General features: G+C 28.4%; 1 protein-coding gene across 2 annotated transcripts; it reads left to right on the forward strand.

Moving 5' to 3' along the window:
- Window positions 1–13409: 13409 nt before the first annotated feature.
- Window positions 13410–16142, forward strand: LOC125868354 (zinc finger protein 4-like). Of its 2 annotated transcripts, none has more exons than XM_049549009.1 (2): window positions 13410–13586; window positions 15256–16142. In XM_049549009.1, exon 2 carries the CDS (start codon window positions 15350–15352, stop codon window positions 16100–16102), a length of 753 nt encoding a protein of 250 aa, XP_049404966.1. In that variant the 5' UTR covers window positions 13410–13586; window positions 15256–15349; the 3' UTR covers window positions 16103–16142. The 2 variants fall into 2 exon arrangements, with proteins under 2 accessions (XP_049404966.1, XP_049404967.1); XM_049549010.1 differs by having other exon boundaries at window positions 13428–13590; window positions 15261–16142.
- The last annotated feature ends 2318 nt before the right edge of the window (window positions 16143–18460 follow it).

An 18460-nucleotide genomic window follows, 5' to 3' on the forward strand; every position in this document is an offset into this window, starting at 1 on the left:
ATACAAAACAAATATAACAACAAATAGTTATACACATCTAGATGATGAGGCTAGACCCCTCCTCTCTCCCACTCATATTTGCTACAAATAGTTATTTAAAAAATTATGAAGAAAAAAAATATTCTATTTTATCCATAGTGTTAATAAAAAAGATTTGTATAAGTTATTCGTTTTGTTATAACTTCGTAAAAAAATATTATGTATGAATATGATAGAACATGTGACTCGATTGGTGAATAGTATTTAACTTCTTCCAAAAAGCATGTTTTTAGAAAAAGCTTCTTGCTTGATTGATTTTTCTTGTGCCTAATTCATATTTGATAATTATCACACTTAATCACATTTTAGGGGTGATAAAGTAGTGGCTCCAATTAAACATAGAAATAATTTGGTTTGGCACCTAAGCTAATATAGATGAGGACATCCTTGTAGAATAAATTGTTTAGAAAAATCATGAAAGAAACAAAAAAAAAAGATTTTTAAAACATAATTAGAAAAGGTAATTCCAATATCATGCTACTACTTGTTACTAAATTGAAACAGTAAAATTATAAGGACTATAGTCTATAACCACTTTTTGAACCTTTCTTATTGTAAAATTTTATTATTATTCCCAAAATCCCAACACATGATAATACCTTAGCAATTATGATTATTTTCTTTACACAAAACATGAATTATGGCATTAAGGGGCCACTTGATTCACACATGGAAAAGCTACAATTTTGCTAAGTTTATAAAATGACATTTATTGACTCTCTATTTTCAGGTCTTGAACGTGAAATGTCTCTAGTAATTGTGCGTTAAATATGCTTGATCTAAATTACAACTATTGAAATAAGCATTTTGCTAGCTATTGGACCAAAAGTGCAATTATCCATATGAGTTTTTTCCTTGGATATTTGGTACGAATTTAAATTAGTTGAGACTTCAAAACAAGTACCGAATATTGAATGAGAAACGAAAAACATTAGGTTGATAAAATGATTCATCCACTTTTAATTAGAGGTCTCAAATTCAAACTCTAGTATAAAATAATCACAGTGTGTACGAAACATTTTCTATTTTAATAAAACTTAGGTAACATGAATCTAAACTAATCAAGATTCCAAAATGAATTATACCAAGTTAATAAAAAAAAAAGGTCACGAGATATCCTATTCCCTAGAATTAGAACATAAACCAAGAATTACTCTTTAACCACAATAGAAGTGTTAAAAGTCAAAAAGTAATTATTCCTAATTACTAGTAATTAGCATCCATTATAACAAATACGGAATAAAGATCACAATATTTCAATTTGTCATTCAATAATTGAACCCTTTTTTTCTTCCCTTTTTGACCATTTTTTACTCTAATAACATTTAAATTTTGTCCACTTTATCCCTCTAAGAAGCCTCTGACAGAAGTTCTAAAATTGCCACAAACGCAAAGGTATACCTTTTATACAAAAATAATAAAAATGCTCACTCAAAGATTAAGAAGTGGGGCCATCATATGATTAATTTTTTTAAAATATTTTTTTTATAATAAGGTTGAATCATTAGCTTTAAAAATAATGATAGATAATGCTTTTTGGACTAGAAAGTGGTTTCCCTTTCTTTTCCTCAACTTATAATTTATTTATCACCATATGTGGTTAATTATTGGCTTTTAATTTAGCAATTCTTTAATTTTTTTATTATTATTTTTCAATTTCCCATTTGATATTTATATTATGTCCCAATTAAATCCAAATTTATAACTCTTGTAGTTTTATCTTTTTCAGTTTCTATTTTAATTATCATATTATTTTGTTTCACTTAAAACATTTTCAGGTTGCTCTATCTTGTCATGTTTAATATTTTTGCATTTTTTTCTTCATTTATCTTTTAAATTTAATTCTACCATTATTTATGTTTTTTAATTTTTTGTATAATTGTTTTCCTATATAAAATTGGACAGTTTTGTCTGCAGTGTTCACCAGGTAACCGCCCCACGCGCCGACCTTTTTCGGTTGAGTGTTTACTTTCCAGAAGTACCCCTGATAGGTTAATGTAATCTCGATTCGATATTTATATTAGAACTCGATTGGATTCACGTTCATGTAAAGCGTCATTTGAGGAAAAACATTTCCTACTAAGAAATTCACAACTCAAATATGGGGCCTTCGATTAAGAAATAGCAACTTCATCCACGACATCACATCATTTGTTAGTGTATGAAACTTAGTTTGATTCCACTTTATATTGGTAACTCTTTCCTTTAGTATTCTCTCTGTTTCTATTTATGTGTCGTCCTTATTAACTATGGATGTTTTTTAATATTTGTAGACATTATTCTTTTACGTATGACTTCATAGTTAATTAGTAATATATTATCCACCGATTAAAATATTAATTGTGTATGACTTCATTTTACTCTATATATTTGTTTTTATTTATTCAGTATTTTAACGACAAGTAAAAGTGAACGAATACGTAAATTTGTAGTGGGGTGGCGCTAGTTTAGCAAGTAGAGCAATTAGCGCCGGTGGGGCTAATGACAAGTGCCATACCCCACTTTATCAATTTTGAGATTTGACATTACTTAATGCATCTCCATGTCACCACCACTAGCCGTTGCAAAGTGTGTCCCACACTAAAATAAAATATTCGAGACGCGTATCATCAATGGTTGTGATGAAGTAGTCTGTACTCATTTATCGTATAATTCAAGGTTTTAAGATTCGAGTTTCGGGTATGACAACGTCTTTGCTAGAGGAGTACTTTATCCTCTAAAGTGAGACTTTTTGATATAAATCTGAATTAATCAAACTCCGAATTGAATAACAAACACCGAGGAGGACAAAAATGAGCCTCTAGACTAGAGAGGAGCGAAAATCATGGGGCTTTTTTTAAAGACCGAAGTTAACGGCGTCAATTTTGGGGTCAATTCTGTTAAAGGTGTGAAAGCTTTGATTAAGTTGGACTTTTAACTAATCATAGTAACGGCCGTTGAGGTTAATTTTATCTCACCTTTGCTAAGTGGGAAAGATTAGTCCTAACAAGATTTACGGCTTTGAATGTGTATAAATAGATATTCAAATTTGTATAAAATTAAATAATTCTACATGACATAAAATAAACATAAAATGTCGAGTAAGATGGCATAAAATCATACATGTTCTACATGACATAATAAACACAAAATGTCGAGTAAGATATGACGTAGAATGCATGTGTCTTCTTGAATCTCCAAAAGTACTCACTAGCTCGAAACCATGTCCTACACCGTGAAAAAAAAAACTCTAATACAGACTTATTACTTATTAACAACTAAATATATTTATTTTACGCCAAACATCACCTTGCATAGATATACGACTTTTTGAAACTTGTACTAAATATGTCATAACATTTGAATATATTATTTTTCATTAAGAAAATATTGAAATGTACTATCATTTTTTATTATTATTTTATTGGTGAATTTACAAGGTTTGTGTGTGAAATATTGTTGGCTTCTATTTGTTTTCTTGTTTTTGTAATTATTCAAGAATTTGCAGCCTTAGGGAAGAAGAGGATCCATATATATTGAGATCCCAAATGCATTGTAAATGATGCTAATGTTAATTTCTCTTTTTTGATAGTGCACACGTGAGAGTTTGTATGTCCAATGTCAGAAAATGTTTTACTATATACTTTTTATTCTTTTTATAAATTAAAACTCAACTAGCTAAAAGAATCCCTAAAAGTAGAAAAAGCTTTTTATGTATATTGGATATCCCAATGTTAAGGGTATAATCCCATGCATGTCCCAAAAATCTTGTTATATTATTCTTTTCATGACACAATTTTCTATTATTTCATGTTATTACAAACCATTTAACTTTAATAAGATAATGTATAATCATACGACCGTTTAGTTGGTACAGTAGCATCAATACAATACTGTATAAATTAATTTCATCTCATGTTTAGTTCTGAGATATATATCATTTTATCTTATCAAATGTGAAATTATTTTAGTTATCTTCTAAATAAAATAAATTAATTCAGAATAGTTTAATTTGCATATCAAACGATATTCAAAACTCTAATTAAGAGCGTGAATAAACCCTCTTGTTGGCGAACTTTTATACATATATATATATATATATATATATATATATATATATTTAATTGATTGATACTTGTCATTAGTCAGTTTCTCTTAGTTAGAAGCATATATAGATATCTAATATCTTAGTTATTCATGAATAATATCACTAAATATTGTAGTAATCAGATCATTAAATACTTTTTTATTCGTTACTATTCCAAACTTTTTTCAGTTTAAAATTACTTTTGATAGATAGTATTTTACTCTCTTGATAATAAAACTTTTTGGCATGAATTTGAATCACTCTAATTCTAATATGAATACTAAATACCGACTGAATTTTGTTATATTTTAATTAGAGTAAATTAACATTTAATTTTAAAATTTATTTATTAAAATATGATGCCTTTCGGTGTACATTTTCTACCGTTATAAATAATAAAAAAATATAAAGAACCGACAACAAAATCTCAAAGAAATGATTATTCACACTAAAAAACAACTTAGTAGTTACAAGTTTGTCTCTTCAAACATCAATTGACCATCCACATTTCCCCCCCTATTATATTACTTTCAAATGTTGAAAAAAAAAAACAATTTATTTGGAGTTGTTTTTGAATGTTATGTTATGTTTTTTCTATAATTTGTTATGTTTTTTTTTTTTTGTATTTTTCTTTGAAATTATTTAATTGTGTGCTACTTGAATTGAAAATTTGTTAAAAATAATCTTTTTATCTTTACAAGATAGAAATAAGGTTTGTTTACATTTTATACTTCTACAAGTCATATATATATGAAATTACTTATACTTATGAGCTACCTAATGATTAATAGGTTAATTAAGAATTTCAGTAAACCTAAAACTACTAGTCAATTCTACCATTTGTTCCATTCTTGATTTCGGCATTTGTATTGATAGAAAATGATACACATATTTCGTAAAATTAATTAAAATGCGGTAAACAGATGAAAATTATTATAAAAATAAATTCCACCGAAAAGTGTAAATTAAGAAAAAACGTTTTTTTTTTGTTATGGTGGGGGTTCATTGCCTTTGAAATTTCACCCACTACAATATTTCTTCATGGTTTTCACAAAAATAAAATCTTTGAGTCATTTCTGGGACCCATCAACGTATATATATTCCAGACAAATATCAAGTGACAAGACAATCTTTAAACTCATAAAATAAAATATATTTTTTTTCTCCCAAAGGAATTGATGAGTTGGCAAAAGACAGCTAGGATTTTATAAAAATGAAATTGAAAGATGCTTTAGTATATAGTTGGTGACAGTTAAGTTATTGTTGGACTTATAAGGTTCTAGATAAGAAGAAACTTCCACAAATATGCTAGAGAAAGTACTAGACAAATTCGTTAAGGTGATCGAATTGATTGAACAAGTTATATTTGAGGATGTCCGAGAACAACTCCTAGATTTGTACACCCTTTACGAAAAATTATATGGTGTATAGAAGTTAAATATTAGCATGAGTGTGAAAATTTGCACACTCATTGTTACTTTTTTAATTACAAGAATTTGGAAAATGACTATTTTTGAACTTTGGTTGTATTATTTCTTTTAATAATCCTTATATAACATGAATTTAATTTCATCTGAATTTCGATACGAATATTGAATATCGGATATAAGTTTCTCTTTCTTTGAATTCATCATTGCTTTCCTAATATCTCCCAACACAAATAAAATGCATCAAACCACAAATAGGTTTCCTATTCTCTCCACACCTTCATAAGATCTAGAAATCATGGCTCTGATTTATTTATTTATTTATTATTTTTATCATCATTACAGATACTTATTTAAATCTGTGAATATAAATTATGAAAGGAAAAGGAAATGAAATGATCACTACATATATATAGTGGATGGCAGCTAAGGCATATTATTTTTGGTTTACCATATAGTTCTCACCTTTCATAGCAATCATTTATATCCTCAAATTCTTATTCTTCTAAAATTTCAAACTGAAGTAGTTGACAGAATAATTGTTAATAATATTGTAGGGGAAATAAAAAATTCAATTCACAAGTGGATTCAGAATTTTGAATTTTATGATTTTTAGATTTTAGGACAATAGTTTTAAGTGTTTGTAAGTAATTGAGTTTTCATACGTAAGATTTGAGCTAACATTATTGAATTATGTCATATTCAAATATATTGATCACATTCACATAGTAGTTAGTATCAGGAAATTTCTATTAACCAACATCGAGCAAAGTTCTGGAGAGGGAGAAGAAGTGAGTCGTACTCTTTCAATTATGTCTATTCAGATTTTCTTGATTCAGTCAGTAAAATTTCTTAATTCTAACTCAAGGTACTTATTAAATTGAATGTAAAGAAGCAACATATTTTTGTTTGAAGTATGGCAAGTTCCCTACAAGTTAAAAAAAAAATTAAAAATATATATATATATATATATTATAGTCTAAATAAAAAGTTTTTACACATTTGCAACAAAAATGAGGCCTTAAAGAAAAGATGGATCTTTTGTTGGATTAATTGGGCTATTATTCAATTAGCCCTTAAAGATTAACAAAACAATTTAGTCATCTCAATTTTTTCCCCTTCTTTTAAAGTAATTGAGATTTAAATTCATGAAGTTACAAATTTTGACTTCTTTGGGTGTGTTCGGTGCAAAGGAAAACTTTTTATTTTTCATGTTTGGTTGGTTAGAAATTTCGAAACATATTTTCTCTAGAAAAATATGTTCGTTAAAAATAATGAAAATTACATGGAATAGAGAAAACAAGTTTAACAAGTGATAAATTATAAATTTATCAATTTCGGAACAACTTCAGGCATGTCAAGTCTAAACTTCAAACTATGACTAAAGTTCAACCATTTTTATTTAAACTTTAGTTATATGTGCATGAAGTTCAATCATTTTTGTCTGAACTAACTTTGTTCTATCGGAAATTGTTCCGAATGGAATAGAAGTGCAAAAAGTTTTAAAAATTGAATTAAAAGTTAAATAGCGGTATCTAAATAAAACCCGTCAAATTTTTACTCTCAATTACTAGAGACCTGTCCAGTCCACTTGAAATTCTAGCCCCAATAGGATAGTTGGGCCTCAATCTCACCCATTTTCATTTGTTTATTTTTTGGAAAATTATACAATTCTTGAACATAATTTTTTAGAAAAATGTATATTTTTTTTACGTTTGCTTATTCTTAGATCTATTTAGTATTACCTGATTATTTCTTTCACTTTGTTTATCTTAGTATCTTGTTAATATTAGTGTATGTTATACTGCTTCTTTTTTCATCTATCAATCCTTGAATTGAGAGTCTATTAAAAACAACCTCTCTATCATCATGAAGTAGAGTAAGGTCTGTATTTTTGCTACCAGATACACTTAAATAGGGAGAGAGGAGAGCAAGATGGAGAGGGAGGCGAGTGATATGGGGAGAGAGATATCCATGTATCCTAGATGCCAAATACATGTGAATCGCACTAGATACATGTATTTGTATGTATCTAGTGTAATTCACATGTATCTAGGATATCAAATACAGAGGAGAGTGGCGAGCGAGATGGGAGGGAGGCGAGTCAGATTTATCTATGTATCTCATATCCATGCGAATTCATTTGAATACAATGCATTTAGAACAAATTACACCTAATTTCAACTCCATGTATCCCAAGATATACGTATTTGGACACACCAAAATCTGCTAAGATTCGTAATATTATAAACTATAGTGCATCTAAGTAATTAATTCCTAATTAACTAGTACAATTTCTGCAATTTTCCTTTCAATTTTTGGGAAATTACACAATTCTTGAGCATAAATGTAAAAAAATAATATTATTTTTATGTTTGCTTATTCTTGGATCTATTTAGTATTATCCGATTGTTTCTTTCACTTTGTTTATTTTATTATCTTGTTGATGTTTTTGTTTATTATTACTATTTCTTTTTCATTTATCATTGAACCAAAAGTCTATCAAAAACGATCTCCCTACCATAAAATTTGTATACACATTATTTTTTTCCGACATGTATCTAAAAATATCTAAAGAATTATAAAAGGTTAAAATAGAAAAGAAATTCCTCTACGTAGTGAATTCATGCACACTTATTATTTTAATAATAATGTCAGAAACTCATTTACCAAAAAATACAAACATACTTAGTACGAAAACATTATTTAAAACCATATTAAATTGAAGGTTGGAGACTCGAGATTAAAGAATATTCTTTGTAATGAGCGATTAGTTTAATTAAATTAAAGGATTAAAAAACGTTGGATAATGATATGTATAAATAAAATAAAGTGCAAATGGGATTTGAAAATTAAATAATAGTCATGTGACCTAATTTCCAAATATAATGATATTTCATCTTTCATCTGTTTAGAGAAAACTAAATATAATAATTAAAAGTTGCACTAAACTCTAGAAAATAGACTAAAAATAGCAAAGATTTATATATATATGCAAATCTATAATACTAATATAATCGTTGTTTCTTTTCTACTAGTATAATATAATATAATTATTATCGTTATTTTTTTTTCTTTGTCTGTTTTAATTATTATTTGATCCCGTCAAAATATTAAACAGTGGAGACCAATAATAATCAATTTTGTCAAACTCAAAAACCAAAAATGTTTTGTTATTTTTCTCAAATGGTTGCATGAGCACATGAAAATAGAGGAAGTTCAAAGAGGAAGTGTTTTTATGTCTTTTGAGTCTTTAATTATATCTGTACGAATTGTGATGCAGTGGTGGAACTGCTTCACCTTAATCAGATGTATCGGATTCGAGCTCTGAATATGAAGAAAATTTTGTTGATAGCATCACCCTCGAATGATAAATTTTGCCGTGCGCAATATGAATTTAGTCGAAACTCCAATATGGACTCCAATCTCCACACCGAGTGTCAAATCAAAATAAAAATCTTTAATTATTAAGTACTATGCAACATATGGAGTTGTCGGCAATTATTGTTTCTAAGTTCTAACTGTAAAATAATAACATATAGTTAGGATTTTTGTATTGTATTATTGTCACCTTTTATTCAACAACTTTTGAGGGGTAGAATAGTCATTTTATTTGTCTTTGGATGGCAAAGTGGTCATTTGGACATTTTCTACAATAAACTTTTCATTTTGTTTATGTTTTTATTTGAAGGTTGGGAAGTGAAAATTATTACTCCCCGTCCCAATTTAAATACGATCTATCTAAATATTATATTCATTAAAATAATATTTATAATATAATATAACACAATACAATATAACACGTATAGTGTGTAGAGTTTGTTAACACCTATAGGAATAAAATGATAGTAGCTCTACTAGTTAACTGTATATAAATTGTACAAATTTTCAATCTTTTGGTTATTCACTTGCTACCTCTACCTTAATTATAAATTTATAGACACGTGGCTTATTATACCCTTTATTTTTCTAATTATTATTTCAATTTATTATAAATATGTAATTATTATTATTATTTATCCCTTTAGCCAATTAAGATATACACATTTTTATAATATCTTTTATAAAAATATTTCATTATAATAACTTTTTCTTTTTTTGGAATATATGTTATATTATATATATTTTTTCATAATTATATCTTCTATAACAATATTTTATTATAACAGTCAAATTTTTTTAATCAATTTTTAAATATTTTATTACAATAGCAAAATAATTAGAAAAAGAAAGAAACAAATAGAAGATGCTATTGTGGAAAGGTTTAACTATATATGATGAGCATTATGGACAAAAGGAACAATAAAGTTTAATGAATAGAGTAGCATTTAGGATAATTAATAATTAAGTACCTTTTTTTTTTTTTATAGAAATTTGAAATGTCTAGAAGGATTTGACCATATATATATATATATATTTAGTTTTGTTCTTTCCAAAATATAGTTTTATTCACTTTAATTTGATTCCACATCTTTTAGATTTTTTTATTCAAGTAGTTTTTAAAATTAATATAATCCAAATATGACTTACTTCTACAACTTGCATTATGGAAGTGGTGGAGCCAATATTAAAGGCAATCATTATTTGATATTTTAAAAAGAATAAAAATAAAAAAGAATTATTAAATGACATAATTTTTTATTTTAAAATATAATTAAAGCTTTAGCTATCTTTTCCAAGTACAGAAGCATAAATTATGAGGGAGGAAATAATTTAGGCTAAATACTTATCCGTACACAATGTTTATATCATAATTCATTATAGTTAAATAATTTAATAATGTCAGAATATATATTCACCAATTATGATTAGACAAAATAGTTTAATATGTAACAAAATGTTAAAATAGTTTAATAAGTAGCGAATTATCAAAATACTTTAATATTTAGCGAAATGTCAATATAATTTAAAATGTAGCGAAATATCAAAATAGTAAACGAGATTGAGACAAGGGAGAAATAGACATTGCACAAAATAGGAGAGTGAAATGTCTATTAATTATTCAAAATCAGGGAGAGATATTTGATTTTTAAAACAAAGTCGAAGAAGTAAAATAACTTTCACCTTAAATTGTGATGAAGAAGAATTTCACAATCTTATTTTCTTTTCAAATGATAGGGATGGGTACCTAGCTATATATTAGCTCAATAATTTCTAAAATTGAGCTAATATAAACTTAAAACTTTATATTATAAAAAAAAAAATATATAAACTTTTAAACCTAGAAATGGAGTTGAGCACATTTTTGTTGAATGGAATCTGCCAAAAAATTGTTCACACAACTTTATAGAGACTGTCTGTGGTCCATGCCCTTTTGTCTAATTGCAACTTGGCTTGTTGCCATCAAATGTGGTATGTTGCTATATGGGCTATATATAAATAATGAATGTAACTTCACATATATGATTAATTGGATGTAGGGTAGGGTTGGGGTTGCAATAACATACGGAGTAAAATTTCACAAGTAGAATCTGAGGAAAATTGAGTATACACAGGTTTTATCGCTGATTGAGAAACTATTTTCGAAAGACTCTCGACTCAAATGCAACAAATTCAAGTAAAAGGAGAAGAAAACAATAAAACAAATATATAACAACTAAAATAATTATTGAAGTTTGTGATTGGATTTCTAAGTTTAGGTGTTATCATGGTTTGATGAATTTTGAGTCATGACAATTTCAAACATGGCGAACTAAGTACTTGGTGCGACAAGCAAGTACTTAGGCACAAAATTATTTTTTTAGACATTTAGTCAAATACTTACTTTGTATGGATGATATAGTCGAAAATCATATTTAGCAAGTCTTGGCCTACCTCAAAGCTACTATTTTCGATTCACAATCTACATTGTTATTAGATCTAACTAAATCAATTCTAGTTTATTATACTCTATTCAATTAGGTGTTCTTGATAAACCTTAAAGTAGGGAGGAGTCTAAATAATGTATGTAACCTCACATCTATGATTAATTGGATGTAGGGTGGGGCTGGGGGTGGAATTGGGGTTGCAACAACAGTTGCAAATCCCAACAACATACAGAATAAAATTTCACAAGTGAAATCTAAGGGAAATTGAGTGTACACATGTCTTATCACTGATAGAGAGATTGTTTTCAAAAAATTCTCGACTGAAATGCAACAAATTTAAATAAAAAAAGAAAACAATAAAGAAAGTATGATATAATAAAAAATCATTTTGTATACATTTAGTCAATTACTTACTTTGTAAGTATGATATAATCAAAAATCATTCTTAATAAGTAAGTTTTTACGTACCTCAAAGCTACTATGCCCTAAACTCGACTTCTTATGTTCTTCCGATCATTTTTGATTCACAACCTACTTTATTATTGGATCTAACTAAATCAATACAGGTCCACTATACTCTATTTAATTAGGTGTTCTTGATAACCTTAAAGTAGGGAGGAGGGTAAAAACTTTAATGTAAATTCATGTTAATATATACTAGGATTAATAAAGTGAAATCATCTCATTTAAAAAATATATATAGGTAGTCCCAACTCTCTAGTCTCTAGCCAACTCATACATGACACACATGTATAAAAAATTTTGAAAACGATATTTAAAAGTTGAATCTATACGTATTTCACTTGAAAAAAAGTTAGGTATTTTGTTTATTGAAGTGTATATTAATTATAGAAATAGAAAATTTTATAAGTAAATAAATATTTTTTATTTTATTTTTTTGGAAAAAGAAAATGAAAGATAGAAGAGGACAAGAGGGGATGTTATGGGTTTTCATTCAACAAAGTAAAATGAAAAAGTTGAACAGAATCTTATGCTCTTTTAACTTGATTGATGTAAATGGATTCTGTTTTCTTCTCTCTTTTTCTGTAGAGATCTTTTAAGTAACACTTAAATCAGGTTTGTTTAGTTGGTGGAATAAAGATAATAATTGTAAAATATTTTATAAAATTATTTTATTTAATAAGTGCTTATTATTTAGTCTTAATTAGAACTATTTTAAGTATAAATGAAGAAATAAGTTATTTCATATAGAAGTTAATTACTAAGAGCATAAGATTTTTTAAAATTATAAATCAATGAGAAATATGTGTTATAAAGTATAATTAGAAATAGATTCTCATTAAAATAATAAAAAGTTTTCTAATTCACTTCTTTTTTCACCGTTCAATCAAAATATTTATAGAAATAGTCATTGAACATTTTCATTGAAAAAAAATAGTGATTGAATAAAATAATTTCATCAAATATTCTAACACAAGATATATCCTTGTCCATGAATAATGTTCACCTTTTTCTCAATATTATTTCGAAGAACTATTTGAACTTAAAATTATTATAATTTTTTGATATTTAAAACATTGTCACTACATAAAAAATTATCTTTAGCAACAATTAATTAACGATAATAGCTTAATTACCATTAAATAAGTATTTTTACGGCAATTAGTTCTCTTTAGATATGTCTCTAAAGCCTTTAGCGACATTAGATCTAATAATACTTAACTAAGGTCAGTAAAGACTTTAGTCCTCTTTATAATATGTATATTTATTACCGTTAAAAATTATTTTTATTATAATGTATTTTTACGATTTCCACTCTAATAAAGCGCTCATAAAAGTCCAAAAGTATTCATTTTCAAACAATTTTTCCTTTTTAAATTTCACAAGTTTTATGTCCGAACAAATACAAACTTATTTTCCTACCAACACTATTTTCCCCACCCCACCCACCCAACCCCACACCTCTTTCCTCTGTCTTTATTGTTAAATGCCTTTTTCAGCTATGATTATGAACAACAAAAATAGTGTATAGTACTAACTAATCAGTATGTATTATATCTCATTTCATTTCTGACTTTCTCTGACATCCCACCATTTTTTTTTCTCTCTCTCTATATCTAATGATCTTATCTCCTTTCTATTTTTTTTTTCCTCTTTTCTGTTATCTCTGATAATTCTGCCTCACCATATTTAGTAAAAGCTAAAAATACACACAAAGAACAACAACAACAAGACTGGACATATCATTGAAAAATTCATCAATAAAATTAAAAAAGAAAAAAAAAGGTATGTTTTTTTTTCAAGATTTGATATTTCCCTTTTATTTTCTTGATTTTTTCCCCTAGAAGTGTATATACTTGTTTTGACTTTAATATTAATTTGTTTGTAAAATTTGGATTTTTTTTTTTTTGCTTAATTTTTGTGGATATGACATATGTAGTTGTTTCTAGCTTGTATATGGTTCTTGTTTATACGATTTTAATCAATTTGGGATCTTATATATGTTATTACTAGTTCTTTAGACTTCGTCTATCGAAAACAATATCTCTAGTTCCCCAAGTAGAGGTAAGGTCTGTGTACACGTTACTCTCATACACTATTTGTGTTTGTGGGCAAATTCTGTTTTTACAAATATTCAGCAAAGGGGGAAAAATGAATTATTGTTTTTATTTTCATTAAATTCTTCATTTTTGTACTGAATTTTGAACTCTGATATAGGTGACTTGAGCTTATTATATGTACTTTGATAAGATCCCACTAGAATGAAAACAAAATTGATTGGATTGAAGAAGACAATTGAGCCAGTAAAGTTTCTAACCTTTTTTGAAAATTTTTAGTCAATAATAGAAGTTTTTAGATTCTTTGTAATATTGAGATTAGATTAGTTGATTTGTTGTACTTGAGCTGAGAGTCTTTCGGAAATAACCTCTCTACCTCTACGAGGTAAGAGTAAGTCTGTGTTCATTTTGGGATGAGGTACATTCCTCCTGGACCGTTAGCCACCAACCTACCGTTATCCTTAAACTTTCATGCTTAAAGCAAATAGTTTACAGATCGTTATGCATCTCGTTTAATTTCTTGAGTAAAACAAAACAAGTGGATGCAGTTCCGCTGGAATTTTGACCGAAATATTTTTTAGTGTCGTTGGATTGTTTTAGAAGGTTCAAGATGCATCATTGTAAGGTTCGTTCGTTGTCTTGGCAATTTTTTGAAATCTTTCTTCGAAAAGTAGAACTAACGAGATTTGCTTACTAATGAGCTCACAGTTGGTTGGAGTTCAAGAATATTTGCGGTATTTATCGGAGCGAATTTCATGCTATTAATAGATTAAGCTTATGACAAAGCATAGGTAACTTGCAGGCCTTCTGTAATGTTATGTTAACATCATAACCTTAACATTGAACGCTGAAAGTGGACTGTTTTTTTTTTTCTTTTTCTGATATGTAGGGAACTTGTCCGCTTCTATTTCGTGCATTCTTGAAGATTTGAGTAGAGTGTGATAATCTAAAAACACGTCTTTAAGCTTTGTTTGAGTTCTCGTAAACTGTAGTCTAGGACATCGATAAACATTTTATTGCTAGTTCCGACTTCAGAGAGGTGATGATTAAAGAAAAAGATGAGAATGAACAAGTTTTCTGGCTTTCTGAGATGGTCGTCGGAGCACCTTTCTAACCTTCTAGGTACTAGTCTGAAGAGAAATACATGTATTGCTTGTCCGAACTCGGAACTTGATTACATTATAATTTACTTATACTCTGTCTTTGGTTTGCTTAAGTACCTCGTGAATACTCTCGTGTACTTCTTATACTCCTTTGACTTCTTCGTGTTTTTACTTTTTTATATGTTGAACTCTATTGGTAAATTCCGGCTCTGCCATGAGTTCTGCCATCCAACACATGGCAGAGGAGGTTATTTTGTCATTCAGAAAATGATTTACTTCTCTGTATACCTGTAGGTTAGTCAAGGACCGGAAGTCATCATCACGTAATTATTTTTCGACCTGTTGTTACCTAAGTATCAAATTTGCCCCGTGTTTTTTCCGGAGCAGCATGAAGCCACCAAATTTCAATCTTGAATCTGAAGACGAGTCTGAAGTCAGCAGCAGCCAAGTTGCCTCCAACAATTCTGCCCAAGAAATTTCTCCTGATCCTTACAAGGACAACACGACCAATTCGTCCTGTCTGACGAACTCTCTCAATCTTCAGCAGGAGTCAAAACCGGTTACACTTGACTTGACTCTTGGCTTCAACAGCGGTGTTGATACCGAGTCGAAGGGAAATCCCGAGGCTGGCAGTGAAGTAGTGCCTCATCCTCCAGCTGCACAAGTATCGAGGATATTCTCGTGCAACTTTTGTAGGCGCAAGTTTTATAGTTCACAAGCTTTGGGAGGACATCAGAATGCACATAAGAGGGAGAGGACTCTAGCAAAGAGGGCAATGCGGATGGGAATGCTATCAGAGAGGTATGCTAGCTTGGCATCGCTCCCCCTTCACGGCTCCCCATATCGATCTCTTGGCATCGAAGCTCATGCCTCCGTGCATCAACGTGCCTCACAACAACAAGAAAGGCATATGCATGCTATTAGAGGCGGGGCAAGATTTGAACAGGGCTATTTCGGGGTGCCAGTATACATGGAGGATGATGACATGGAGATGTTTTGGCCCGGGAGCTTCCGTCAAGTTGACGGGGTCGGTAGCAACGTCGTGCTTAATTCAGGTCAGAGGTCTAACATAAATTTTGTACCAATGGCTCCACCACCTAAAACACAACCATCATTGCCTGACCTTAATTTGAAACTGTGACACTCTTGCCATTCACATTTCTATATCTATATCGACATCCTCCTGTTCCGAAAAAAGAAAAAACGCGATGTTACGTTGTGTTACATCCGCGTTGTATTGTACAGGGAGATTGATTGAATGTCTTAGATTGAATTGAGATTTCGAGTTTTATCGCGTTAGACTCTTTTTATTCCTGAAATGTGCTTAATTCATAGTAACTTTGTTTATATATAAACTTGTACAAGATCATAAGGAAATTTTTCACATTTTTGGGATACTATTGATACCTTATATCCTCTCTATATACTTACTTTCTTGTTAGTCCAATTAGGGGCGGAGCTATAGCGACAAAAGGTGGTTCATCCGACCCCGGAAAATTATATTGTATATATATGGTAAGAATTTTTTTTATGTATATAACATGAATGTTGATTAATGTACCCTCAAACAAATTTGACCATTCATATGCATAAAACAATTTCTTTTTTCCTCTTAGTGAAACAACAATAATGACGATTTATTTTTGCGAACAGACAACTTATAATTTTTATAAAAATTATGCAATACATTTAATTTTAAATATGACAAATTACACAACCAATAAGCAATAATCTCAATAATCTTAAAAGGTGAATGCCTTGTAAAGATTGAGTAATAGTCTTGATGATCATCAAGTTGAACTCCTTGTGGAGATTGAACAATCTGCATCTCATCATCTTGATCATTATTATTATTATTATCATTATCATTCATATTACGTTTTCGTTTCTGATTCTTAAACATCATGACAAATATAACGCCTTTTTTCTCAACGTTGCATCGAGAATTAATTTTAGGCACGACATAATATTCTCTCATATGCCACTCACTCTTTCTCATCCTCTTCTTCTTTTCACCACAATAATCGTACCACCATGAAATTTTAACGTACCCCATAAGTCTCTTGTTAGGATCGAAAATTGGATCGATTTTTCGGGTCTTCCATAGATTGAAAAATTTGCGATGGAGTAAACATTGTGATTCCATAAATATCATCGACTTTCATAATAGTATGCTTATGAGGAAAAGGCTTATTGCCAATTACGTAACGCACCAAGTAATCCATCATATTCTTGTCTGTTGCCTTCCAATACTCATTAATTTTGTCCATTATTACAAAATTGAATTTAATTACAACAATAAGAAGAACATTAGGGATTTTTCATTGATATATATAATGGAAAATAAAAACTTTCCCATCCTTAATTGGTTACGATTAATTAGTGCAAGTCCGATTTAGTATTGGATTTAACTTATAATAAGTTTCCTTATTTAACAATGCAACTCCAACTCTGAAAGACGTGTTCGATTCAAGTTGAGACTCTACTTGGAGCCATCTCGAATATTCCACAAATTCAAAGAATCAAATTCAAATAATCATAGTTCGAGAAATACGCCACTAATGATATTCTAATGATAAATGTTGTGAAGGAAAAATCAAGGAAGGAGCAAAATTGTATATGAACTATTTATTAATAAAATATTCTTGTTTCATCATATTTTTTTGGGATTGCAATTATTTTCCGTCACTATAAAAATTGTTGCAAACATCAATATTGGATCAACTTATAATATAAGTTTCCTTATTTAATAATTTATATTATATACCATATATATATATTAGAAACCAAAAAGCTATCACATATAAAGTTCAATTAAGAGATATAATTGATTTTTTTCTATCTTAAATGTAGAGCAAACTTTTAATAGACATAAATAGTTTTTTTTTTTTTTTTAATTGATGGTATATTTGAGGCTTTTTCCTTATGTTTTATGACAATGCCACAAAATCAAGTATACATAAAAGAATGAAGAAGTAGTGGAAATTAATTAGAAGAAAAAAAAAAACTACAGAACCAATTATAAAATGGATTAATAGAAACATGCAATTTATCTATTTGGAGTTTAAAAAATTTAAATAATCTTTATATGTTAGTAGTAGAAAACAATTATTTTGCGTATCTAATACTACCTCCGTTTACTTTTAATTATTATAGTTTCCTTTTTTAGATTCAAACTATAAAAATTTTGACTAATATTTTATGATGTATTTTTTTTATCATATTGATATGTAAAAAATTGCAATTTATAGTACTTTTCGTATAATTTTTGAATATCTAGATTTTTTGTTTAAAATATCGAATTAATGTTATTTAATTTAACTTTAAAAATTAATCAAATTGACTTTCGAAAAATGAAACATGACAAATAAAAGTGGACGGAGGTAGTACGAGTTTTCTTTCAATTTTACTAGTTATAAATAATATAAGAAAATATTATACAGATGGAAATTGAAAAATATAAAAAAAAAGAAAAAAAAAAGAATCTTTTTCTTATTAT

This window comes from Solanum stenotomum, chromosome 6 (genome assembly GCF_019186545.1).
Source record: "Solanum stenotomum isolate F172 chromosome 6, ASM1918654v1, whole genome shotgun sequence".
NCBI lineage: Eukaryota > Viridiplantae > Streptophyta > Magnoliopsida > Solanales > Solanaceae > Solanum > Solanum stenotomum.

Bases quoted from the DNA above. Each gene is read 5' to 3' on its own strand.
- LOC125868354 (XM_049549009.1), top strand. From the start codon at position 15,350: ATGAAGCCACCAAATTTCAATCTTGAATCTGAAGACGAGTCTGAAGTC.